This window comes from Penicillium canariense (genome assembly GCF_028826845.1).
Source record: "Penicillium canariense strain IBT 26290 chromosome Unknown utg000001l_segment0_segment0, whole genome shotgun sequence".
NCBI classification, from domain to species: domain Eukaryota; kingdom Fungi; phylum Ascomycota; class Eurotiomycetes; order Eurotiales; family Aspergillaceae; genus Penicillium; species Penicillium canariense.
This window is the reverse complement of record NW_026622728.1, coordinates 6,404,405-6,427,757: the sequence shown is the minus strand read 5'-3', so window position 1 is coordinate 6,427,757 and position 23,353 is coordinate 6,404,405. Positions and strand designations below refer to the sequence as shown.

The 23,353-nt window shown below is 51.5% G+C and overlaps 9 protein-coding genes across 9 annotated transcripts; 8 read left to right on the top strand and 1 right to left on the bottom strand.

The window, feature by feature from the left end:
- Nucleotides 1-2,295: 2,295 nt before the first annotated feature.
- Nucleotides 2,296-3,795, top strand: N7482_002206 (ANP1/MMN9/VAN1 family protein; the record flags this gene model as incomplete). Its single annotated transcript, XM_056684331.1, has 5 exons — nucleotides 2,296-2,468; nucleotides 2,528-3,159; nucleotides 3,227-3,274; nucleotides 3,347-3,562; nucleotides 3,629-3,795. The coding sequence occupies 5 exons, from the start codon at nucleotides 2,296-2,298 to the stop codon at nucleotides 3,793-3,795; spliced, it is 1,236 nt and encodes a 411-aa protein (XP_056547937.1).
- A 1,264-nt stretch (nucleotides 3,796-5,059) lies between these two features.
- N7482_002205 (uncharacterized protein) lies at nucleotides 5,060-5,694 on the top strand (the record flags this gene model as incomplete). The annotated part of the gene is made up of 4 exons (XM_056684330.1): nucleotides 5,060-5,145; nucleotides 5,203-5,258; nucleotides 5,360-5,595; nucleotides 5,665-5,694. 4 exons carry the CDS (start codon nucleotides 5,060-5,062, stop codon nucleotides 5,692-5,694), a joined length of 408 nt encoding a protein of 135 aa, XP_056547936.1.
- Nucleotides 5,695-6,007: 313 nt separating this feature from the next.
- N7482_002204 (uncharacterized protein) lies at nucleotides 6,008-6,790 on the top strand (the record flags this gene model as incomplete). The annotated part of the gene is made up of 2 exons (XM_056684329.1): nucleotides 6,008-6,499; nucleotides 6,752-6,790. The coding sequence occupies 2 exons, from the start codon at nucleotides 6,008-6,010 to the stop codon at nucleotides 6,788-6,790; spliced, it is 531 nt and encodes a 176-aa protein (XP_056547935.1).
- Nucleotides 6,791-8,624: 1,834 nt separating this feature from the next.
- On the top strand, nucleotides 8,625-8,987 carry N7482_002203 (uncharacterized protein; the record flags this gene model as incomplete). The annotated part of the gene is made up of 1 exon (XM_056684328.1): nucleotides 8,625-8,987. The coding sequence occupies one exon, from the start codon at nucleotides 8,625-8,627 to the stop codon at nucleotides 8,985-8,987; it is 363 nt and encodes a 120-aa protein (XP_056547934.1).
- Nucleotides 8,988-12,828: 3,841 nt separating this feature from the next.
- N7482_002202 (major facilitator superfamily domain-containing protein) lies at nucleotides 12,829-13,459 on the bottom strand (the record flags this gene model as incomplete). Its single annotated transcript, XM_056684327.1, has 2 exons — nucleotides 12,829-12,984; nucleotides 13,427-13,459. 2 exons carry the CDS (start codon nucleotides 13,457-13,459, stop codon nucleotides 12,829-12,831), a joined length of 189 nt encoding a protein of 62 aa, XP_056547933.1.
- A 119-nt stretch (nucleotides 13,460-13,578) lies between these two features.
- On the top strand, nucleotides 13,579-15,444 carry N7482_002201 (uncharacterized protein; the record flags this gene model as incomplete). The annotated part of the gene is made up of 5 exons (XM_056684326.1): nucleotides 13,579-13,762; nucleotides 13,829-14,254; nucleotides 14,317-15,143; nucleotides 15,194-15,286; nucleotides 15,346-15,444. 5 exons carry the CDS (start codon nucleotides 13,579-13,581, stop codon nucleotides 15,442-15,444), a joined length of 1,629 nt encoding a protein of 542 aa, XP_056547932.1.
- A 2,374-nt stretch (nucleotides 15,445-17,818) lies between these two features.
- N7482_002200 (E2 SUMO-conjugating protein UBC9) lies at nucleotides 17,819-18,572 on the top strand (the record flags this gene model as incomplete). The annotated part of the gene is made up of 2 exons (XM_056684325.1): nucleotides 17,819-18,092; nucleotides 18,319-18,572. The coding sequence occupies 2 exons, from the start codon at nucleotides 17,819-17,821 to the stop codon at nucleotides 18,570-18,572; spliced, it is 528 nt and encodes a 175-aa protein (XP_056547931.1).
- Nucleotides 18,573-19,058: 486 nt separating this feature from the next.
- On the top strand, nucleotides 19,059-21,364 carry N7482_002199 (asparagine synthetase B; the record flags this gene model as incomplete). The annotated part of the gene is made up of 9 exons (XM_056684324.1): nucleotides 19,059-19,150; nucleotides 19,197-19,247; nucleotides 19,322-19,347; nucleotides 19,425-19,451; nucleotides 19,510-19,545; nucleotides 19,617-19,765; nucleotides 19,836-21,094; nucleotides 21,155-21,259; nucleotides 21,322-21,364. The coding sequence occupies 9 exons, from the start codon at nucleotides 19,059-19,061 to the stop codon at nucleotides 21,362-21,364; spliced, it is 1,788 nt and encodes a 595-aa protein (XP_056547930.1).
- A 387-nt stretch (nucleotides 21,365-21,751) lies between these two features.
- N7482_002198 (porin) lies at nucleotides 21,752-23,058 on the top strand (the record flags this gene model as incomplete). The annotated part of the gene is made up of 6 exons (XM_056684323.1): nucleotides 21,752-21,799; nucleotides 21,873-21,906; nucleotides 21,957-22,045; nucleotides 22,135-22,165; nucleotides 22,331-22,833; nucleotides 22,909-23,058. 6 exons carry the CDS (start codon nucleotides 21,752-21,754, stop codon nucleotides 23,056-23,058), a joined length of 855 nt encoding a protein of 284 aa, XP_056547929.1.
- Nucleotides 23,059-23,353: the final 295 nt, after the last annotated feature.

Below are 23,353 nucleotides of genomic sequence, written 5' to 3'. Positions count from 1 at the left end.
GAGTTCGGCGTGCGAAAGCAACTATCTTGACTTGGAGTATAAGATGGGAACCCACACACACACACACACACACACACTCTCTCTCTCTCTCTCTCTCTCTCTCCAACCTTGCCCAAAGTCACTTCTGTGCTTGTAGCCATTTTCGGAGTTCCCCCGATTCCTTAACGTAGGAAATAATCATAATCATTATCGTTGATTTGTGGATGGACATGTTGGTTGGAGCGTGGGTTGTTCAGCCGGCCTTTCATGCGATGTTGTGAGTAAGAATGGCCGATTCCATGGGCATGGCTAGATCTGCATCTAGCACCGCGTCCCTCGTAGGCAATATATCCTCTATCAAGTCCGTTCTTACACGTGAGTCATTGCATAGGACTTCGTCCCGGGGCAGGGCCACATCCTCATCCAAGGCCAAGCCTCCCATCAGAAAAATGTTTTGCCTATTCGAATACCGGTACAGTATTTAATTCACTAAGAATGTCAACGATTCTCCCAGCCTATTAGGTACAAGTTATTTAGCCATATGACTCCCACATAGAGATGATATAGAAACGCTATCAAGCAGAATTCATAGGGAAGGAAGAATATGCCAGCGGCAACTTCGCGTCAATTAGACATATAGCCAGCTAAAGCCTTGGTTGCTGGCCGGTCCTCGTTGATAGCCGCGTAGGTCCCCATGGTTGTCGTCTGCCACGTCTCGCCTCGCAATAGCGCAAAAGTTGCTCTCCAGCATTCTGAGCTCTGCGTCTCATATCATATTAGGATAGAAAGAATAGCCGAGAAGAAGATTTCTGGCGCTGAATGCAAGCAAACAAGTTTCACTAAACAAGTGATTTGGCTCCAGTAGGAGCATTTCAACGAGCCGAGAGGCTTTTAAGCCTGCGCTGTCCACCCAGTTGTCGTTGTTGACTCCGGTGGTCTCGCTGGCAGGACCGGGGACCATATTGTCTACCAGAAAGCCCAAGGATACCGTATACCGTAGCTTTGATCTTTAGCGGGGGCAATGACGGCATATCCATCGATGTCCCGACCAGTAGCCGACGTCAGTATGGGGAGGTGACCAAGGTGCGAATCTAGAACAATTTAGAAAACTGTCCTGGCGGCCCTCATCATGTTCGTCAAATAGGGCAGTGACCAATGGGTCATGAAGACATTCTGTGTTTGTATAGGTACGACACTGACTTTCTACGCTGCATAGTATGTTTGGGCTAGATGAAGTAGATGTTCGTGTGTCCAGGGGTCATAATCTGCTAGGTTCTGTGGACTGAAGTTATCCATATGGATTGTCCATACGCTCGTGAGGAGAGGCTATCTGGGGTTCTGGCCCATGATTGCTTGTAGTTGGACTTAAATTATCGAGCACGAATGTACCGCGTTGGCGTTGGCTGAAGCTTTGGTTTCCCCCGTTTCAGCATTGTTCTAGACTCGCTATTTTAGAGCGCTCGATCGGTACCGCCAGATAATTAAATTGACAGCGGCCTTGAAAACTAGTAGTCTGATCATTCTAGTCCCCATACTTTTGGACTTCTTGAAGGGCTGCTTGACGTGTTGACTGGGGCAAACGCCACAGCCGGTCGAAAGTAGCGTCAGTGACGCATGTTAAAAAAGGAAAATAATAGTGTCGCCTTCAGAGATGCATCAGGGGTAGGTTAGTGCGCGGGTATACACCATTCTGGAGTACCCACACTATGAACAGCATATACAGCATGGGTATCATCCCATTCCTATCGGTCAATTGTTGTTTTCCTGGCGATCACTGGTGCCACGCTTAGATGTGCTATAAATAAGCCTAGGGTCCGTGGCTGGCAAAACCTCCCCCAGATTGAAGGGGAATAGCCTATCCCCCAATTAACAACTCGTCCGAGATGAACCGGTATTAGCTTTATGTAGAACTCGTCTGATCGGAATCGACGGGTTCTCCATGCCAAAGAAACTAAATGAGCTTACCGCACCGGTTCTGGACCGTGGCCGGTGCCGTCTCAGCGTTACGCTGGGTTTAGCCGTTCCGCTTGGCAGGCCAATTCCCCCGGCGATCCCGTCCTGCTCTTTTTCCCTCCTCCTTAACTACGGCCACTCCTTCCACCTCTCCCATCACCAGCCTCATCGGGTGATTTCGATTGTGGTCCTCCGCGCGTCCTCTGAGGCCTCATTCGTTCGGTCGGTAAGGGGCTTTCGACGGGCGTGCCCATCCAGACCCCCCCCGGATCGCCGGTTTGCAAGGCTCCTGAAGTCGACACTCAACCCCCGAAACTGTCTACCACTCTCGTTCTCCCTTAACATCCTCTTTTCGCCCTCAAGATGCTATTGCCAAAGGGCGGAGTGAATTGGAAGTCCGCCAGGGCTGGTCTGCCTCCATGGAGGGCGGTGCTCGTTCTCCTGACGCGAACTCGCTTTTTGGTCTCCGTGGCCGTGACGGGCCTTGTTATCCTGCTGTGGCGCGGCGTCAGCAAGTCTGCGTCGGAGATGCAAAAGTATGCGCCTGTCCTTGCCTGCTGCGTGTCGACTGTACTGACCATCGCCCTGCGTCTAGTTTCTACTGCTATGGCCCCTCCAAATCTCCGATGGAGATGTCCCTCAACGAGATGGTTGAGTGGAATGCCCACGCCCAGACACCCGTCCTCTTCAACCACCACGAGCCCTACGAAGTTAACAGCACTTCCATCTCTGAAATCGATCTCAACCCCATCAAGTCCACCACCCAGGCCTTCCTCAACCGCGAGCGAGTTCTCATCCTGACCCCTCTTCGCGACGCCTCCCCCTACCTCGCGAATTACTTCGACCTCCTGTACAAGTTGACCTATCCCCACGACCTGATCGACCTAGCCTTCCTTGTCGGTGACTCCAAGGATGACACCCTGGCCGATCTTGCGTCCGAGCTCGATCGCATCCAGAACCACGCCGATGAAAAAATTCGCTTCCGCAGCGCGACCGTCATCAAGAAGGACTTTGGTGCCGAGACCGAAATGAGTGTGGAGGAGCGACACTCCTTCGCTGCTCAGGGTCCTCGGCGCAAGGCGATCGGCCGTGCCCGCAACTACCTGCTGTATTCGGCCCTCAAGCCCGACCACTCGTGGGTTTACTGGCGTGACGTGGATATTACGGATTGCCCGGAGCGCATTTTGGAGGACTTCATGGCTCACGACAAGGATATTCTTGTGCCGAGTACGTTAAATCCAACGATGAGATAACTTGTGACCGTGAGGGTGCCAGGCTAACGAGCGTTTAACAGACATTTGGTTCCACCGCTACCGTGATAACCGCGACGTTGAGGGTCGCTGTACGTCTATTCCCGGGCTTTTTTTTTGACACCTCGGGCGTTCCCTTTTGCTGACATTTGACCTCTTGCTAGTCGACTACAACTCGTGGATCGAATCCGACAAGGCCCGCCGCCTGCGCGAAACGCTGGACCCCGACACTGTTCTGGCCGAAGGCTACAAGGAGTACGACACTGGCCGTACATACCTGGTTAGCATGGGTGACTGGAGAAAGAACAAGGACGAGGAGGTCGAGCTTGACGGCATTGGTGGCGTCAACATCCTTGTCAAGGCTGATGTTCACCGTTCGGGTATGTAACGACTATAATTTGTTATGTCCTGCTGATGCGGATATCCGTTCTAACCGACCTTGGTAGGCATCAACTTCCCTGCATACGCTTTCGAGAACCAGGCCGAAACCGAAGGCTTCGCCAAGATGGCCAAGCGCGCCGGCTACCAGGTCGTCGGACTGCCCAACTACGTGGTCTGGCACATTGACACGGACGAGAAGCCCGGCAACCTGGGAGATCGCAAGGCGTACTAATGGCGCCCATCTGCCTCTCAATAGCTGGTGAGCCATTCCGCCCGGGTCAAAGTTGATCTTTGCACCCGATCCGTATCCGATCATCCTCCCATTTCCTCTTCGACCATACGGAGCAGCGCGCCTTCTCGCTTACACTCGGTCGTCGTGTGCAGACACGGTGCCTTTCTCATTCCCATTTCCACTGTGATCCGCTCTCCGCTTCTTTATCGTGGAGGGATGGTTCGCGACGGAAGCCTAATGATTTTTCATAATCCACCATCTTCGTGCCGCGTTCTAGGGAGTGTGTGTATTTGTTACCTTGGCGCTACGGGGGAAAATGCTGTTTGGCAGGATTGCAGGGTCTATAGAGTTCGCCGGATCTCCAGACCTCTCTTGATATACTGAATTTGTGCTGTTACCCGGTGGTCCACACCGTGCCCAGTTTTCCGGGGCCCTGGTCATCATCATGTCTATGGCCGTGGAACGGGTTGTTACGAGTGAATCTCCATCATCATCATCATCTCTCTCTTCTTGCAAACTTTTCCTAATGGCCGAGAACCGGATTGTTACTGTCATGCCATTTGTTTCCAATCATTCCCTTTCCTATCCAACTCCGTTTCGATCCTACACTTCGGAACCGTCTGAATTTCTTGCCCCCTTTTTCTATCATTTTCATTTCTTGCCCTTGTTGAACTGGCGTCTTTTGACTGGTCTGTCGGAGGATTAGTGGAGGATTCGGTGACATTGGGTCTCTTCCAAGAGGACTCGTCGGTTCTACACTGCATGAGCAGACAGAGACAGACTTGCTCTAGCGGACTACGCACTAAGTTCGTGTACATAATAAATTGTTTGTCTTTGGTATCTTTACGCAAGCCACTCTATTGTCTGCTCTCAACGACCGGCCTCCCGCCGGATTAAACCCCATATATCCCGACACTGGGCGGAGGTAGTCCGGATAGTCCCCAGAGCACGGGTCAATCCCTAACTCCCCGCGCGCCCAACCACGGAAAATCAAGGGACAACTCCGATGACACCCCACCCCATCCATCATTGCCCTATTTCTCAACTGTCAGACCGAGCATAATCCTCATAGGCCACCCCGTCAGCCGAAATGCCTCCGAAGTGCTACAGCCTGCCCACGCGCGTCCCCGCTTTCCCCCACGCTCGGCGACCATTTCTCCGCGCGCCGGCCAGATTATTTCCGTCTCCTTCACCAATTCTCCCTTCTTCTCGACCTTCCACACTGTTCAATTGCCCGCGACAGCAACACCTCCAATTACGCACCATGTCATCCGCCCCCGCGAAGAAGGAATACCTCTGCATCCTGCCGGATAAGCCCGGCGCGCAGGCAAAGCGCCTCGAAGTGCGGCCGTGAGTGGGCCCCGCGCTGGACATGTTGCGATACTATGGCTGACAGTGCTCTTCCAGCTCTCATCTGGAGGGTGTGAAGCCCCTCGTTGCCGCAGGCTCTATCGTCGTTGGCGGTACGTGTGTTTGACTGTTGTTATTGCTGTTCATTTTGCTATCGCACCGGTGCTCCGCGAGGTCGGAACGGCCCGGCTATCATTTCGGCTTGTGTCATCAGACCCTGAAGCGGCATACCTCCCGATGACTGATAATGTTTTCGTTGCCAATACTGACACGCGTCTTCGCACAGGTGCCATGCTCGAGTCTCACCCCGCCGAGGGCGAGACTCCCGCCTTCAAGGGCAGCATGATGCTCGCCGTGGCCGAGAGCGAGGCCGAGGTGCGCGAGATCCTGGAGAAGGACATCTACACCACCAGTGGCGTGTGGGATCTGGCCAATGCCCAGATTATTCCGGTACGTGGAGGATTGCCTACGATGAGTATGGTTTCTAGGCGTTTTCATTGCTAATATTGCGGAATGTAGTTCAAGTCGGCGGTGCGCAAGGAGCTATAGTTTGTTTGATGGACCTGGAACTTGCACTGCGGGGTGTTTTTGCCATCCCAAAACTGTAAGAGGGCAGATGTCATTTAGTTCGACTATCGGTTAGCGTCGGTCGTTAGATCCAAGTTTATCGCATTTCGATATGTAATAGCTGATGGCAAATCGAATGATTTCCAGGCCTGTTGACATACCAAACATAAAATCTTACCCATCGAGGATTTCATCATCTAGCGGCTATAGGCAAGGATATTCTGGACTCAGCTCGGAGTCATGTAGAGTTGAGCCGTGCTTGCCCAGGCAACTAGCGTGGGGCAATACGAGCGTGATGAGCGGCAGCCCCTCACCTCTGGTGCACAATTCTCAGCACGAAGCCCTGGGCTATCGAAATATGGCAGATCCTTTGTCGATAGCGGGTTCCGCACTGGGCGTTCTCTCTCTAGCCCTACAAATGCGCGAAGAGATTGTCTCCTACTGCAAGTCATGGCGGGGAGCACACCGGGAGATCCAAGACATTGCCAACAAAGCCGACGGGCTCGGCGCGCCGCTTCAGGCACTGCAGCAGATCATCAAGGAGACACAAGTCATGGATCCAGACGTGGCTGATGACCTGCAGGATAAAATTGGGATTCTTCGTGGAGGCATTGGCAGGGTTAAGACATCTATTGATCGCTTGAGACCTGCCGTCTCTCCGGAAAGCTTCAGCGACAAGGTCCGCGCTCAGGGCAAAAGAGCGGCGTATCCGTTTCGTAAAGATGAGCTACGCGCCTTGGCTAATGACCTGGATGCTATTCAAATTAACCTGCATACGTCACTTCATGTGTGAGTTCCGAGCTTCGTGATATGGCGGAGCTAACTCAGGGAGATATTGACTATCGTACAGATTTTCGGCACAAAATGTGCGTCTTATTCCATCAATAGTGCTGATGCAAGCGAAATTGCTTCGTGAAGTTCAGGCAATGGTACTTACCACCATGCTAATTCGAGTTGACTAGGGTAGAGTATACTGACTTGTCCAACCAGAATCTAGAGCTGCAGCAAATCCCACGAAAGTCTTCACCGCCACCCCCAGAATTACTCCAATCCTGGTGCAATCGACAGCGAGAGCTGACATGCCATTATGACCGCCGATCACCATCAGAGCAAGCGGTCAAAACGTACAGCTATTACAGCCGCCTCTTGAATCTGAGTATCGTTGCATCCTTCTCACTGACAAGAGGGGCTGGGGGGTTCTCTATTGCCCCTACCCTGAACTTTCATGTCCCTTTATCTCCGAATAGTCCGGGATTTCGAACGATTTATCTATATGCGTTAACAGGGAAATCATGGGTTGCCGATCGATTTGTCAATGAAATGATCGACCAGTTCCAGTATCTATTCAGCGAACGTCAAGCCTCACCCTCAGACGTTACTCAAGAGGGAAGGTCTCTCTTGGATGTACGTTCGAGTTTAAACATCATTTAGGACCTTCTAATCCTGATTTTGGGATGCTAAATTGTTTATAGGCAACTTGCACAGCCTTTTGGGCGAGCTCTAAGTGGCACACGGATACCTTTGACGCGTTCTTGAGGCTGTTCATGTTCCTGATTCACCAAGGTGCACTTTTAGACAAGTCACACAGCCGAGGTGCAACAGGTATAGACACTTTTATTGGGGCTTCAGAGCTTGACGACCAGAAGTTACGATTGCTCCTCTTGCTAGTTCAGCATGGTGGTTTTTTGACCATCGAAGGAGCGTTCCAAGCGCCATTCAGTAAGAATAACATGCGCCGGGTACTCTCCGAAAATGAAGAAGGTGAGTAGCCAATGTTCAGTGGTAAAATTTATCTCCGCTCAGTACTTACTTCTTCAACAGCGGTCGCTATTCCCGACGTGGCGAAGTTTATCATACAAGAGGCCGAGACCGACCTACTATATGCACTTCGATCGGGCAACAGCTCTCCCAATGATGCAATCGGGAGTAAGACGCTACTTCAGCTTGCTGTGGGCTGGCCTAGAGGCATTGAAATTCTACTGGACGCAGGGGCGGACCTGCATCAATATACAGCAACCTCCCCACTGGAGATTGCTATCCGCGGGCGGCATTGGCAATCTGCGAATACCTTGCTCCGGGCTGGCTGCAAAATGACTCTGGACGATATAAGCCTCTGTCAATATCTCAACGACGGTGGGCAAATGAGCTCGGTCTTCGTCGACGAGCTTGCTTCCCGACGCAAAAGATTACTGAAGCTTGCACAAGCCAATCTATCTCCGAAAGAACTCCTTCAAATGAACGTCGAAGATGATTCTCTCCTCGATCTAAATGCCCGGCCCGTGTACACTGCACTGCTCGAGCGAAGCGCACGCATAGATCCAGCGCTTGAAATTCTTGAAAAAGATCACATTTCCGTCTACCGACTACTTTGTATCGGGGGGACCACAATCTTGGACCAGCTGTATGAAGCTGGATTCCATAATGTCGACTTGCCAGATTCTACTGGTCGAACCCCCTTGATGTTCATTGATAGACCTTCTGGAATAGTCACACACATTCAACAAAGAGCATCATGGCTTATTTCCAAAGGTGCAGACCCTTATCGGAAACTACCAGGCTCCGACTCCACCGTTTTGCATCTGATGGCAGTGTATGCGGCAAACGAGTTATATCCAGAATTGGTACAAGCATTAGCGTCCAATTTTCCATCATCCAACCCCTCAGACGTTCAAGATCAGGGAAATACTTTTCAGCATTTGAATTTTCTCATGCAAGCATCAAATCAAGATGGATGCGTTTGTGCTTGTTCGCCTGGTGGTTGTACCCCATTTGCTGCGGCGCTGCGTCACTGCCTTCAACGGTCAACAAGATTTTACAAACGAGCGGGAATGAACCACTTCCCTCGATTTCTCAAGTTTCTTCTTGATCGAACTCGAAGAACTGCCGATATCGACCGATCGATCATTCGACTCATGACAGCCGACGCTTTTGATCTCAGACATACATGCTGCCGGAAAAGTGACGACATCTCAGTGGACGATATTGTGCACCTGGATAAGGCAGAGGTCGATGAGATCCGGGACGAAGAGCGGCTGTTGCTGCGAGATTTTGAAATCTTGGTAGCCGAGGTCATCGCCGAGTTCGATGAGATCGGGCTTTCTATCATGGACTTCTTGCAGGGCCCGTGGTATAAACGCATGCTGGAAACTCTCTCTCGGCTGGACCCCTACGATGAAGAGTATGCAAAGAGAGCTCAAAGCATGGGGTTGAGACTTGAGATAAGTGAAAATGTCCTCGATCGAGTCTCTCTGCTCGTAGGGTCAAGAGCGGAGTAGATTCCGAGTGAAAGTGTTGAACTGAAGAAGCCCTAGTGGGTGGGATGCCAAGAACTACAGGGTATGAAGACTTGAAGGTAGAAATGTGAATCATTCCAAGTCACGTAGTAGCAGAAAGCAACTCGACTAAGAAACTTCTTCTAGTCGGGGTCAGGGATCTTTTTGCTGTGGGTTTGAAGACCTGCATAGATTCATCGGCCCTCCCTTTTTGAATCTCTCCTTCTTGCGGCTGTAGGGCAAATATCCTGCTCTCAATCATGGTGAAACCTCAGTACACCTGGAGGTGCTCAGCCTTCCATAATAGGGCATGGATTGTACAAATTGAAATCTTGAGCATGATCCGACAGCCATACCGATATATCATAGTGAGTTGACAGGAAAGAAAGACATGTCCATTAATCTACCATTGACACATGAAGATAAACCCGTAAACTGACACAAAAGGAAACAATGAAAAGGTATCAACAAAGCAGCTGTAAGAAGAGACAACAGGGAAGATCTATGCCCCAAAATGGAACAGCCAAGGACCTGGAGCACTCATAACCATCAAGACTGGCAGCATTGACAACCAGCGACAGCCCCATGTCGTTTGCTTGCATGGACAGTTTGGATATGCCCTTGAAGCTTGTCATTCCGGCTGAACTTTTGGCCACAATATGGAATAGGACACTTGAACCAACCCGGGCAGACATGAATGCACTTAATGTGTCGCCATAGACATCCCGGGCGTTTGAACCCTTGGGTGTTCTTGCATCCTATCCAGCCACACTTGTATGGACGGGTGCCATGTTCACTATAACGGAGTCAACCAACATAAATTCAAGTAACATAAGCCTGGTATGGGATACCGACCTTGCATCGCTCTCAGGGTCAGCATGTCGCAGTTCGGCAGTGGGTTGGACATGACTCCTGGCCTGCCTTTCTGCCATATGCCCTGTGGGAAAGGCATCGAAGGCAGAGACGTTGAATTGAGACTCATTCAATGGATGAGTGGCGTGTACTATGGATTCGATAGGTATACTCGTAGTTCCACAGCTATCAATATTGAATGGCGAGCTGGTAGGGTTGGCGATGACCTGATCGGGAGAAGGTCCCAAGAACGGATCATAGTATTCCACATTGGGGCTATGCGGCATGTCCATATTGCTCACTGGGAATAAGTGAGAAGACGACATGGAAGCCACTGAGCGGGATTTTGTCCCAGACTCATGGGTGTTGCGTGAAGGTCGTCGGAGGGGTTGTCTGTAATGCATAACGAAGAAGGATAACAAGGACGATGTTAGGCAAAATATGGTTGAGATGATTGTTCTTAGCATATGGGGGGAGAAGGATGAGGGTCTACATTTCGCTTATATACTCGAAGGTCCTGAAGGGGTTCGAGTTCTTGAGGGGGAAAAAGGTGGCCGACAAGGGTAACACGTGGGAGTATGGGCACGGACGGAGCAAGCCAGCCGGGGCACGCATATACTGTATTTTCCAGGGCCAAGAGCCTCTGTCGAAACATGGAGACTAACTTATCGCTATCATGTGACAAGTCACATCAAAGACTGCATGCCATATGTTTTGGTATGGAAATTTGGACTATCCATGAACATGAGTGTTTGAATCGGCCGAGTATCCTTCGTACGGGCATGAGCGCGCCCGTATGGGCCTTGCTTATGTATGTAAGACCCCTAGCCCCCTAGTCTCGTTCCTGAAACAAATTTTTTTCATCCTGATTCTGATTCACTTGATCTTATTCGTTATGAATGCATACACTAGGGCTATACGTATCCAGCTTGTAACGTCAGCCTCTTTGTTGCCGGCTTGGCACGGACCCGGAAGTCTCCACTCCCGTCTAGATCGAGCCGCAAGCCCCCTCAAACGTGGATGGTAGTCGCATGAGTTTGAACATATGTTCGAAATTTTCTGTCTCATCTATACCTTCGATTTTCCGCGGATATCGTGGACCACGGAATCCCAAAATCCCAATTTAATCAGCGCTGAGTATCCTTGATTTTACGTCGCAAAAAATTCTTTACTTTCTCCACCAATATTCACTCGCGGAGAGAGAAATTGGGATAGTTTTGTGACAGGAAGATACTATGCCATCGCCAAGAAGGTCGACCCACGGATTTCTGGAATACTCCCGACCTTGTGGTAATTATTTGGAGGACCCCGAAGCCGGGAAGCTGTTCCTGGGTGCTGCTGGGCGGATCGACAGAATGATTGCCTCATTCATGAGTTATGCCTATCACATCCATTTGACTGGTATAACGTGAAAATTTTTCTATCACGATAGAGTTGACGGCCTAGAGTTCTTGACCACGCTAAGATTAGCGGCTGAAGACTGCCACGTGGCGGAGGCGGCGCGGATTCTCTGGGCCTCGTGCCCGGGAGGCCAGAACCGCGCGAGCGTTACCCGAGTAATCAGTAAGGTTTCCTAAAACGCAAATGGGGCCCCAATGAACGAATACAGAAATGAGCTGGTGGGCCTCTCGCCCACTCCTCACCCTATCTCGTGCCGCGCACCTCGTGTCGGACAGGGGGAGAAAAGGGGGGGCGCGAACGCCTTCTGGTGGATGGGATGGGGCGGCTTGTGGATTCCCATGTGGGCTCCCCCATCTGGAGTCAGATTAAGCATATCTGAGTGTCCCATCCAACTTAGGTTCTCTCGCATCCATGTCCAGTGCCCACTGCACCGCCGGGGACCGTCCAGGGGGCCTGTGGCAGATCCGTGGCTCAATCTCGATCTGCACTCCTATGTCCGCCCTTGAAAGTCCGCGCGTTTCTTTGTTCTCGAACTATAGGTTGCTTCGCCAAGTCACATCGCGCGGAATGCAACAGTCAATCTCGCCATCTACCCTACCTTCTCTTTTTGGCCGCACCTAACCCAGCGTGCGTGCCACTCATGTCCGCTGCTGCACCTGCGCCCAGCCTTGAGTCGCTGGCCCCTTTTTCTTTGATCCCTCCACTTTGGCCTCCTCTTTACCTAGGCGCAGGTAGTGCTTGAGGCACTGCCTTGCAGCCACCAGTCCTGTTTAGACGGATTCAGTCTTTTCAGTTTCTAAGAAATACAGATTGGAGATCCTTTCCTTACGTGAACAGACTGCGGTCTCACACTCGAGGCAGCCCCAGGGTCCCGGCGGCATGCCAATGACAGCGGTAATTTCACTCATGTCTCGCACAGGTCTTGTAGTAGATCAGAAACCTTCAGGACCCGTCACGTATTGATTGGTCTCCGCCCATCTAAGTAGGTTCCATTTTCGAGTAGGTGGTGAAGGGACGCTGTCGCGAACTAATGGCCCGAGCGGAGGCTCACGGTGCCCGGTACACTGAATGTCTCTCGCCTCGGAACAACAACAACAACAACAACAATGATAATGATAATGAAATATTAATAATGATAAATATTAATAATGCTAATGATAATATCCCTGTCCCTACTTTAGGCTCAAGGGTGGCCAAGATACTATGTGAGGCGCTGCGGACCGGGCAATGGGCCTGCATCAAAGAAGACCCCTTAGCCAATCCACTCAGCGTGGCCAGAGCCTACACTGAGAGTTGTGAGAAGCCCGGACGGTCAGGTAAGCCCACTGCACATAGTATCCACATACTGAAGTAAGGCCGGTCGCTGCTGGGGTAGAACCGAATAGGCAATCAAAGCGGCCATTGCCAACGCCGCCGCCACCAATATCTGCGATTGCACGGCCGACGATCAGAGCTGTTGACGACGGAGACACGCAGATCAGCGAGCCGAGTTCGAAAACAAAGAGCGCGGCCAGCCATGTCCATTTGATGATGTAAAAGTTGAAGAGCTGGCCCCACACCAACTGGAAGGAGCATTTTGTGAGCATATACACTATGCGCTTGGGTACCAGCCAAGATCGCCGAGAACATAAAACTGGTCGGTGATTTTGAGAATGGCGCTGGAAACAATGGTGTTGTCGAGACCAACGAGGAAATGGGCCAAGTTCACGCTCAGGACAATAGACACGAGCATGGTTCTGCCGGGGTACTGATGCTCCTCTTACCTACCTCATACATTGATACTGGACGGAAACACTTCGCGATGTGGATGTTGCAAACGCCCAGAAGCTTCGGCGAGATGGAACTCAGTGTGGATTGCATGTAGGGTCTGGGGCTCACCATGGGTCTCGATCAGAATGCCAGTCTTCCAGCTATGGCTCGAAAGGTGTGGATGGATTAGGGGGCTAAGGCAATTTCTTTATAGATTGATTGTATTTTCATGCCATGATAGAAGTAGACATTCCGGTGCTGTATATATATTTACGTATAGAACCTCAAATGCCTAGATGTCTATGATCAATCCTCACATTCCACTGTTACATGGATCTACTCTATTTTCTTGACATGCTCTAACTTTTCGAGGAGTAAATTCGACTACTTAATTAATCTAACCACTAAAAATGGGTTCTGCTCGGAATGCCATTGCTTACCGACCGAGTCCAGTCATCGCCGGTTTCCTTCATGGTGGCGGGCAAGGATGCAAATCAATCAAACACGCCCTGGCGTACTCCGTACTTATCGTCGCAAACACATTGCGTCTCAACCCGCAACTGGCTATCGCGAATAGCCCCAACCACTCACCATGGCTCCCGAATCTACCCCATCCAAACCCGGGGGGATGATGTCGCTGTATGCGAACCTGCTCGATCCTTCAGCCGAGTCTTCGCCTGGAACGATCTCCCGCGCCCCCGTCGTCTTTAAGCAGAGCTCCGAGATCGACGCGCAATCCGACGAGTCCGCTGCGAAGAAGCAGCAGCTCAATGCTGGTACTTTTGAATTTCTTAAATAACTACACTGAGGCAATAGTGGCTCACCTACTCTCCACCGGACAGCTTCTCTTCGATTCCAGCCCACCAAGAGGCCGCAGTTGAATCAGAAACCCAAACCCAAACCTACCTTACCAAAGGCTGGATTGCCGCCCGGCGTGACTCAAGCTTCAAATTCTGCTGGAGGGCCTGCGAAAAGTACGTTGGCGGATTGGGCCGCTACAGAGGAAGATGACTTGGATTACTACATGGGCGAGAAGCGACAACGAGGCGGGAGAAAAAAGCGCAAGAAGAACCGAGAGCCGCAGATGGCCATGCAGAACTGGGACGATATTTATGATCCATCCCGTCCTAACAACTATGAAGAATACCGACACAGTGACGAGAAGATCCTCGAGGTCCGCGAATGGAAGGACCGCTTGTATGCGCACCGGATGAAGCGCTCGCCAACACCAGACTCCGACAGTGATGATTACGACCGGCCGATGAACCGTATGGCCAATCTACTTTCTGCGTTGAACCTAAAGATATGGATACTAACAGGGGCTCTGCAGGCCAATTTGCTCCACCGGGAAGCTTTGCGCCGCCACCGAATCTCAATGATATACCACCTCCGCCCCCAGCAGATATTCCGGATGATCCCTCTGGAGAAGATGCATTTGCACGCCGTGCACGTATGAGCCAGCACCCTAACAATGATATGGCCATGCCCAACTATTCTCCGCCTCCACCTCCGCCTCCACCAGAACAACCTCCGGCGCCACCCCCTGATGTTGCTACCGACGAAGATCCATATCTGCGGCGAACTCAGCAATCACAAAACCCGCCGTCATCAGAAAATGCACCAGTTCCCCCACCACCCCGCCCACTTGATGCCTTTCAACCAAGTTCTGCAACTATATCCCGCGCGCCGGTCCGCTATACGCTCCCGCCACCACCCGAAGACATTCCCGCATCCGAGGCAGAACTGGAAGAAGTGTTTGCAAAGGAACAACCAGCAGAGACGGAGGATGGCGAGGATGCACCTCGCTCGCTTCGTCCTGGTCAAAAGGGCTTCGCGGAGCGACTTCTCTCTAAATACGGGTGGACCAAGGGATCTGGGCTTGGTGCTACAGGCTCGGGTATTGTCAAACCGCTGCAGGTGAAGGTTGAGAAGCAGAAGAAACGGCCCGATTCTGAGGGCGGAGGGTTCGTGACTCCCGGTGGACGGGGGAAAATCATCGGCAGCAAGAAGAAAGAAGAGGATACGGGCAAGTTTGGGCCGATGACCAATGTGATCATTCTTCGCGGGATGCTGGATGGCATGGATCTGGATGCAGAACTACAACGCGCCGAGGGTGGTGGTTTGATGCAAGAGATCGGAGAGGAATGCAACGAAAAGGTATGTTTGAGCCGTTCTGCTCTGATATGGCCGTCGCTGATGCCGTCTAGTACGGGCGAGTGGAGCGAGTCTACATCGCCCGCGACGTGGGCACTCCAATGCCGGTTTTTGTGAAGTTCACTAATGAATTATCGGCGCTACGGGTAAGTTCCCAATCTTTTGATTTTACATACGAGGATTAACTAACTCCAAACCTTTCTAGGCCGTAAATGCACTAGAAGGACGTATTTTCAACGGGAATACAATCCTAGCTCGGTTCTTCGACCCCGAGAAATTCGAGCAGGGTGTTTACGTTGATTAGCACACTCATAAGATGCCTTGTTTTGGCACAATAATGATATCCCATTTTGCCTTCAAATGCTTTCCGTTATTCTATTAATCCGCCAAGGGAGACAAATGACTTGGCATTGTCCCATACAACTATTAAGTAATCATACAACGCTAAGAAGGTAACTTGATCAAATAGCACTACTCTAAGCACGATTTATCATTATCGTATGCCACAGGGCGTGGAGTGTCTTCTGCTTATTTGCTCCTGTTCACTGGGATCGGAATAAACGAGCGATGATTCTGACGACCCTTCCGCGAAACTGGGACCGGCAGGCAGGACCGCCGCCCTTTGGACGGAGGCCAACCAGGCTCCGGCCGATTAGCCTCGAATTCAGGTGTGTCCGGCAATGCCTCTATTGAAAAGCCTTGATAGGGAGGCCATTGTTCCGGCATTGCTTTATCACGCGACGCCATGAAGTCAAGGCTCGGGCGATGTTGTGGTGAATGGCTAATACCATTCTGACCTTCGGATCTCGAGTGATGGTCGTGTGCGGTGGGCGAGACCGAAACAGGATACTCCTCCTGTTTTTTATGGGAGTGCGCCTTCATTTTCTGCTTCATTTCATACTTTCGCCGACCAGATCTCCTCCGCCTTTTAGCTACACAATGCTGGCAGAGTCCTGCTAGCGGGGGCGTTATCAACTCTGAAACACGCCCACAGTCGTCTCCAATGATGGCATCGTAGCATGGGATCATAGGAGGATTCAAGTAGATCTCATGTCCGCAAAGAACATAGATCCAACGTATAATGTAACACATCGTGGTGACTTTTTGGAAGAGGCAATGGTGTCAAGCTTGGTATGGTTGAAGTTCGAAGCTGCGGCTTGTGGTTTTAGGTAGAGAAACTTGAAATCTTTTTCGAGAAAGACAGCCACGGCTAGAAAATCCGTTTTGAGACGCTCTTTTCTGCTGGGTATGAAAAAGTTTGCAGAGCTTTCTCTGTAAAACTTCCTATTTATGTCACCTAAACTCCCAGGACAGGGCCTCCATACATTGGCCTTTGTGATCCATTATTAGATGGCTAGGCCTCCGTTTGTTCAAGGCTAATATCATGAACAAAGCCATCTTTCCCCCTGGATATGATGCTTTATGTGTTTGAGGGACGCTTAATCTGAAAAGGAAAATAACCCTTTTGAATCTTCAGTTTGAACCCTTATTACTCTGCATGGATGCTCTGCTGTCATATCGTATTATTTATGCTCGCGTTTTGAAAGGAGAACATAATCATTATATTAGTAGCACCAGTGGCATTAACAAATCATTTTCGGAGCCATACTATTATTCGACGAATGCGAAGAATGGATACATAATTCTGTGTTCCAATATTTATTCACGAAGGAACACCGGCCTAAGCATCAGATTCATATTCCCATAAGTATCCTACAGTTGAGCCGAGACCCGCACTATGTAGCTGGAATGGCGCTAAATGTAAACATGTCGATTCATTGAGTAAGACAGAAGTAGTCCTATTAGCCCTCTTAGCCAATAATATTCGCACTGTCTTTTCACCTAGCTGATCTGCTTGTCAAAAACCTTTCTCTCTTTGCCTTCCAAGTGCCCAAGACGCTGTTGTAAAAGTGGAAGAATTTAAAGGCAGCCTGGAACATCTCCGGATGACTGAATTTGTCCCTTCTCACAGTGTATTTACTATTCTTGAAGCTGTCTTGGGCCTCATTCCACCCCTTTGCATTGATTGCATGACTGCTTACTTATTCCTTGGTGAGTCGATGAGGGTAATCGCCTTCATTGCCTAGCTCTTGCGAGTACCTGTGTGAACGATTAGCTTTTGCCATTAGACAAAGTTCATGAACGTATAATTTCAAAGTCAATATGTGCTGAAAGAACCGGATGGTGCACAGCCAGACTCATCGTCGATGATTATGGGAAAGATAATGTGTGTTGAGCCTGGGCAATGGGCAAGATCTGTATTTTTGGACTAGAGCTTACCTTGGCATTTTCAATTTTTGGACATCTGAAGACAAAGAATGACTACAACAAGATTGAATGTGTCTGGTGTGCAGGGAGGTTGTTGCTACAGCCAAGGTACTGCAGGTGCAAGTAAGTTAACAAAATCTCAACCAATTAACCTTAGTTAACTGACCTATACAAACAGCTTACATAAGCCACATTGGCGGGGCCAGTTGATTCTCGTCCATGCGACGAACTGCGCCGGCAGCTGCGCTTTCTGTGATCCTCTACCAAATTCTCCCTTTCTGCCGTTTTCTTACCCAACCCAGTACCTCTCACAGTCCCCGACAGCGGCATTATCTGCTCTCTTCCTGACCTCCAAACCTCACTCCAGACCCCCCGCCCATCTACAGATCACCTCACCAGACTCTTACAACATGACTCTCTGCCTGAATCGCCTCCAAGAGGAGCGGTATGTGATGTCTTCCAGCATGACACGGTGTTTTCTCAGGGTTATCCGGAATAATGCGCTAATCTCTGTGTCACATAGGAAGCAGTGGCGACGCGACCACCCCTTCGGTTTTGTCGCAAAGCCCCAGCGAACCAGCCAAGGCACCCTGGACCTGAAGCGCTGGGAGTGCGCCATCCCCGGAAAGAAGGATACCCTTTGGGAAGGATGTGTGCTCAAGCTGGATCTTATCTTCCCGGACGGTGAGTGGCGTTGCGCATTCCTCCACGCGAGCGACGATCCGCATTCTGATGCTAATAAATTCTTGCGCGTCCAGAATACCCGACCAAGCCCCCCAAATGTTCGTATTCCCATCTACAAATCCCCTCTTCCTCTTGCGGTTGTTGCGGCTATATAATTAGCGAGAATGGCCTTTGCCATCTTCGCATCTTCTTCCGAGATGTGGGCTGACATGATGGTTTCTTGCAGGCAAATTCACTCCTCCACTATTCCATCCTAATGTCTACCCATCCGGCACTGTCTGCCTCTCAATTTTGAACGAGGAAGAGGCATGGAGACCTGCGATCACCATCAAGCAGCTTCTACTTGGTATTCAGGATCTGTTGAATGACCCGAATCCGGAGTCTCCGGCCCAAGCCGACGCCTACAATCTGTTCAAGAAGGATCGGCCAGCATACGAGAGACGTGTTCGACAGGTTGTTAAGGAGAACCCACCGATGTAAGCGCGGCAAGCTTCCAAAAAGCATGACGATCGACGGCGCTATTTGCTTTTTTATCATTTACTTCATGAACTTCGGTGGGCGAGAAGAAGACTTGGCATGGTATTTTTCTTGGTCAAGGGAGCATCTCTGCTTTTCTTTTAGCAACCGATCACGAGCGCGGCGTTACTTGACCCAATGGAAGGCGTTTCCCAGAGCGAACAGCTCGCATTGCAGAAAAACTATCTCCATTGTAAATTGAATGTAACTATAGGCACCTCGTAGGTAAAGAAGCCGACTAATCGTGCCCTCCCCAGTGGTGGGCGATCCACTTTATCTTATCGGTGACTCAAAGACTGGAAAGCCGACATCGCCCCTCGGCCCCGCCGGTGGGAATGAAAAAAATCGCCCTTGCCGGCTCCTCCCCAGAACCGCGCTTAGTCAATACTTCTTCCTCTTCATCCTCTCCAATTGAACTTCCATTCATTGCTGAGTGCCATCTCGCCCATCATGTGTGGAATTTTCGCTTGCCACCAGTGCGTTCCGCCTTACCCCAGTCTCTCTCTGTCGCCCCTCCATGCGCCGTTCCCGGACCAACGAAGGTGGGATGCGAGGGTTGAGTCAATGCTAACGCAAGGTCTCCAACAGTCACCCCGATGTGCAAAAGTTCAAGAGCACAGCCTTGCGCATGGCTAAGGCGTGAGTAGTTTTCTCCTGCGCAACTGCTTCTTTCTCATGTGTAAGATTTGTCGCTAACTGTCCCTCGATCATAGCATTCGTCACCGTGGTCCCGATTGGAGTGAGTCACAACTGCAGTCGCAACATGAGATACAGTCGATGGGAAGCTAGGAGGCTAACAACTTTACTTCCTGACAGGCGGAAACTTCATTGGCGACTCGACTAGTAAGTTCTACCAGCACTTAGATTGTCGCATGTCATTGCTAATCACCCTGGCCTCCAGTTCTTACCCACGAGCGTCTGAGCATCGTCGGTGTCGGTATGTTCTCTACTTGAACAACAATGAATTGCGCCACTAGCCCCATTGCTAAAACTACTTGGCCCCCGCAGACTCCGGTGCCCAGCCTCTCGTCAACGATGACCAGACCCTCGCCCTTGCCGTCAACGGCGAGATCTACAACCACCGTATCCTGCGGAAGAGCCTGAAGACCAAGTACAACTTTAAGACTCACTCCGACTGCGAGGTTATCATCCCTCTGGTATGTAAATGTGACTATAAGTGAATCAATGCTTAGAAGAGAGGGCAGTTGCTGATCAACCCTATTCAAGTATATGGAGCACGGTCTTGATGCTCCTAAGCACCTGGACGGCATGTTCTCTTGGGTTCTCTGGGACAAGAAGCAGGACCGTGTGGTTGCTGCCCGCGACCCCATTGGTATCACCAGCTTCTACCTCGGCCGCTCCTCCTCGACCCCCGGCGCCGTCTACTTCGCCTCCGAGCTTAAGTCACTGCACCCGGTCTGCGACGACATCATTGCTTTCCCTCCCGGCCACATCTACGACTCCAAGACTGACAAAATGACCCGCTACTTCGAGCCAAAGTGGTGGGATCCCACCAACGTTCCTTCCACCCCGGTCGACTACAAGCTGCTGCGTCACTCTCTGGAGAAGTCGGTTCGCAAGCGCCTGATGGCTGAGGTCCCCTATGGTGTTCTGCTGTCTGGTGGTCTGGACTCGAGTCTCGTTGCTTCTATCGCCCAGCGCGAGACCCTCCGCATGCAGAAGGCTGCCCACACTGCCGCGAAGAACGGCACCGACGCCTCGGGTCTGGTCGGTATCGACGAGGAGAACGACCTGTCGGCTGTCCCCCTTTTCCAGCAACTGCACTCCTTCTCTATCGGTCTGCCCGGTGCTCCCGACACTGAGGCTGCTAAGGAGGTGGCCAAGTTCCTGGGCACCAAGCACCACGCATTCACCTTCACCGTCGAGGACGGTCTGAACGCCCTCTCGGACGTTATCAACCACCTCGAGACCTACGATGTGACCACCATCCGTGCCTCCACCCCCATGTACCTGCTTTCGCGCAAGATCAAGGCCATGGGTGTCAAGATGGTTCTGAGTGGTGAGGGCAGCGACGAGATCTTCGGTGGCTACCTGTATTTCCACGCTGCCCCCAACAAGGAGGAGTTCCACACGGAAACCGTGCGTCGTGTGAAGAACCTGCACCTGGCTGACTGCCTGCGTGCCAACAAGTCGACCTCCGCCTGGGGGCTGGAGGCCCGTGTGCCTTTCCTGGACAAGGAGTTCCTCGAGGTCTCCATGGCTGTCGACCCTAAGGAGAAGATGATCACCAAGGACCGCATTGAGAAGTATATCATTCGCAAGGCCTTTGACACTACCGACGAGCCCGACTCTACCCCTTACCTGCCCGACAAGATCCTCTGGCGTCAGAAGGAGCAGTTCAGCGACGGTGTCGGCTACAGCTGGATTGACGGCCTGAAGGAGCACGCCGAGCAGCAGATTACCGATGAAATGATGAAGAACCCCAAGCCCGAGTGGGGCAGCGATATCCCCGATACCAAGGAGGCGTATGTTTTCCCCCGGTGCACCCCCATTGTTGATCAACATACTAAATTTTTTTTGTCTAGCTACTTCTACCGCCTGATGTTCGACGAGCACTTCCCCCCGTACTGTGCCGGTACCGTCGAGCGCTGGACCCCTACCTGGTCTAAGCAGAGTGACCCCAGTGGCCGGTGAGTAGATTTCCGGAGCTTTTCCCCTTGCGTCATGGACGAATGCTTACCCGCTTCTACAGTGCCATCGCTACTCACAACGCCAAGTATGAGAACGTTGCGTAAAAGGGAAAGTGTGTGATGGACTATAAAAAATGAACGTTTCTCTCTTCGATCAAATTCTTGTTGGGCATAGATAGAGCTACGGAACGAATGCAGAGTGTATATACCTAGCCGGCCTACTACTAGGAACTATAAGGCACCTCCGCACATTTGCGTACCTAACCTCTTTAGGGTTAGGGCACCGAACAACAGTCGTCACCCTCATCCCGCCGATCGTGGCTTACCTAATGGCTTTGTCGGCGGGCTTTCCCGGCAACCGAACAGCGGCCAATCACCGGGCCCCCAGCGGCCCGTGGCTGGAGCCCCCTTCCCACCTCTCCCCAACATCATCGCCTTCCCTCTCCTTCTTCTTCACCTCATCCCCGAGTCTCCGTATCTCACACATTCACCATGTCTGCTCCTGCTGCTTTCTCCGACATCGCCAAGGCGGCCAATGACGTACGTATAGCTCGATGATGCCGCGGCATTCTGCTTCACGGAAAACAAATACATCGCTGACGGCTTCGGACAGCTCCTGAACAAGGACTTCTACCACGCCAGCCCGGGTTTGTCTGACCTGTCCTACTCGCGGAATCCTCAGCTAACCTATCTCTAGCGTCCCTCGAGGTCAAGTCCAAGGCCCCCAACGGTGTCACCTTCACCGTCAAGGGCAAGTCCTCCCACGAGGGTTCCATTGCTGGCCAGGTGAGTTTTCCCGAGGCCCCTCCTCGAACTCAATTCCACGTCGCGGAACTCCTAGGACCCCAGTGCTAATTAGAATCTGCCTTCAACAGCTCGAGGCCAAGTACGTCGATGCGCCCACCGGTAAGGGCTCCTTCCAGCGCAAACCACCCGATCCCGGCGTTCGTCAGGCTCGACCCATGACATTTTTTCTGTCGTGCGGCCACCTGGCGTCGCGCCGGGTGAATTTTTTTGTATTCTCAAACACTGCCACGCATACAATCAAGCTAATGATTCGTCCCTGCCTAGGCCTTACCCTGACCCAGGCTTGGACCACCGCCAATGCTCTCGACACCAAGCTCGAGCTGGACAACAACATCGCCAAGGGCCTCAAGGCTGAGATCCTGACTCAGTACCAGCCCGCTAAGCAGTCCAAGGGCGCCAAGCTCAACCTGTACTTCAAGCAGCCCAACCTGCACGCCCGTGCCTTCTTCGACCTCCTGAACGGCCCCACTGCCAACCTCGACGCCGTCCTCGGCCACGAGGGCTTCCTGGTTGGTGCTGAGGGTGGCTATGATGTCAACAAGGCTGCCATCACCAAGTACTCCGCTGCCGTCGGTTACTCCGTGCCCCAGTACTCTGCTGCTGTCACCGCCAGCAACAACCTGTCCCTCTTCTCCGCCTCCTACTACCACCGCGTCAACGCTCAGGTCGAGGCCGGTGCTAAGGCTTCCTGGGACTCCACCTCCGGCAACGCCGTCGGTCTCGAGGTCGCCAGCAAGTACCGCCTGGATCCCTCTTCCTTCGCCAAGGTGCGTTTTCTCCCCAGCTTATCCGCCAGGTAGTAGATCCTAAATAATATTGACCTTGTTTTTTTCTCCCTGCAGGCCAAGATCAACGACCGTGGTATCGCCGCTCTGGCCTACAACGTCCTCCTCCGCCCTGGTGTCACCCTCGGCCTGGGTGCCTCTTTCGATACCCAGAACCTGAACCAGGCCGCCCACAAGGTCGGCGCCAGCTTCACCTTCGAGGCTTAAGCGGCTTCTCTCCTGTCATTCACTGGTACTCGAGAGTCCCTTATTAACGACTCTCGGGGGAAGTTTGTATTTTCTTCGTTGCTGCACTAGTCCGACTCTCAGGCGAAATGGTTCAGCAATGTGAGGTTTATCTACACTCAGTTCTCAGATAATCTTGTGCGTCCCATGGTTTTATACCGTGAGCGCGCTTTGTATATCAAATCTAAAGTTTTTCATTTGTCTGATAGATTCGTGTGCATTTGTCGTAGCAGCCTTGACTGATTTTACTGGCCAGCTACCTGAGCATGGTATTTGT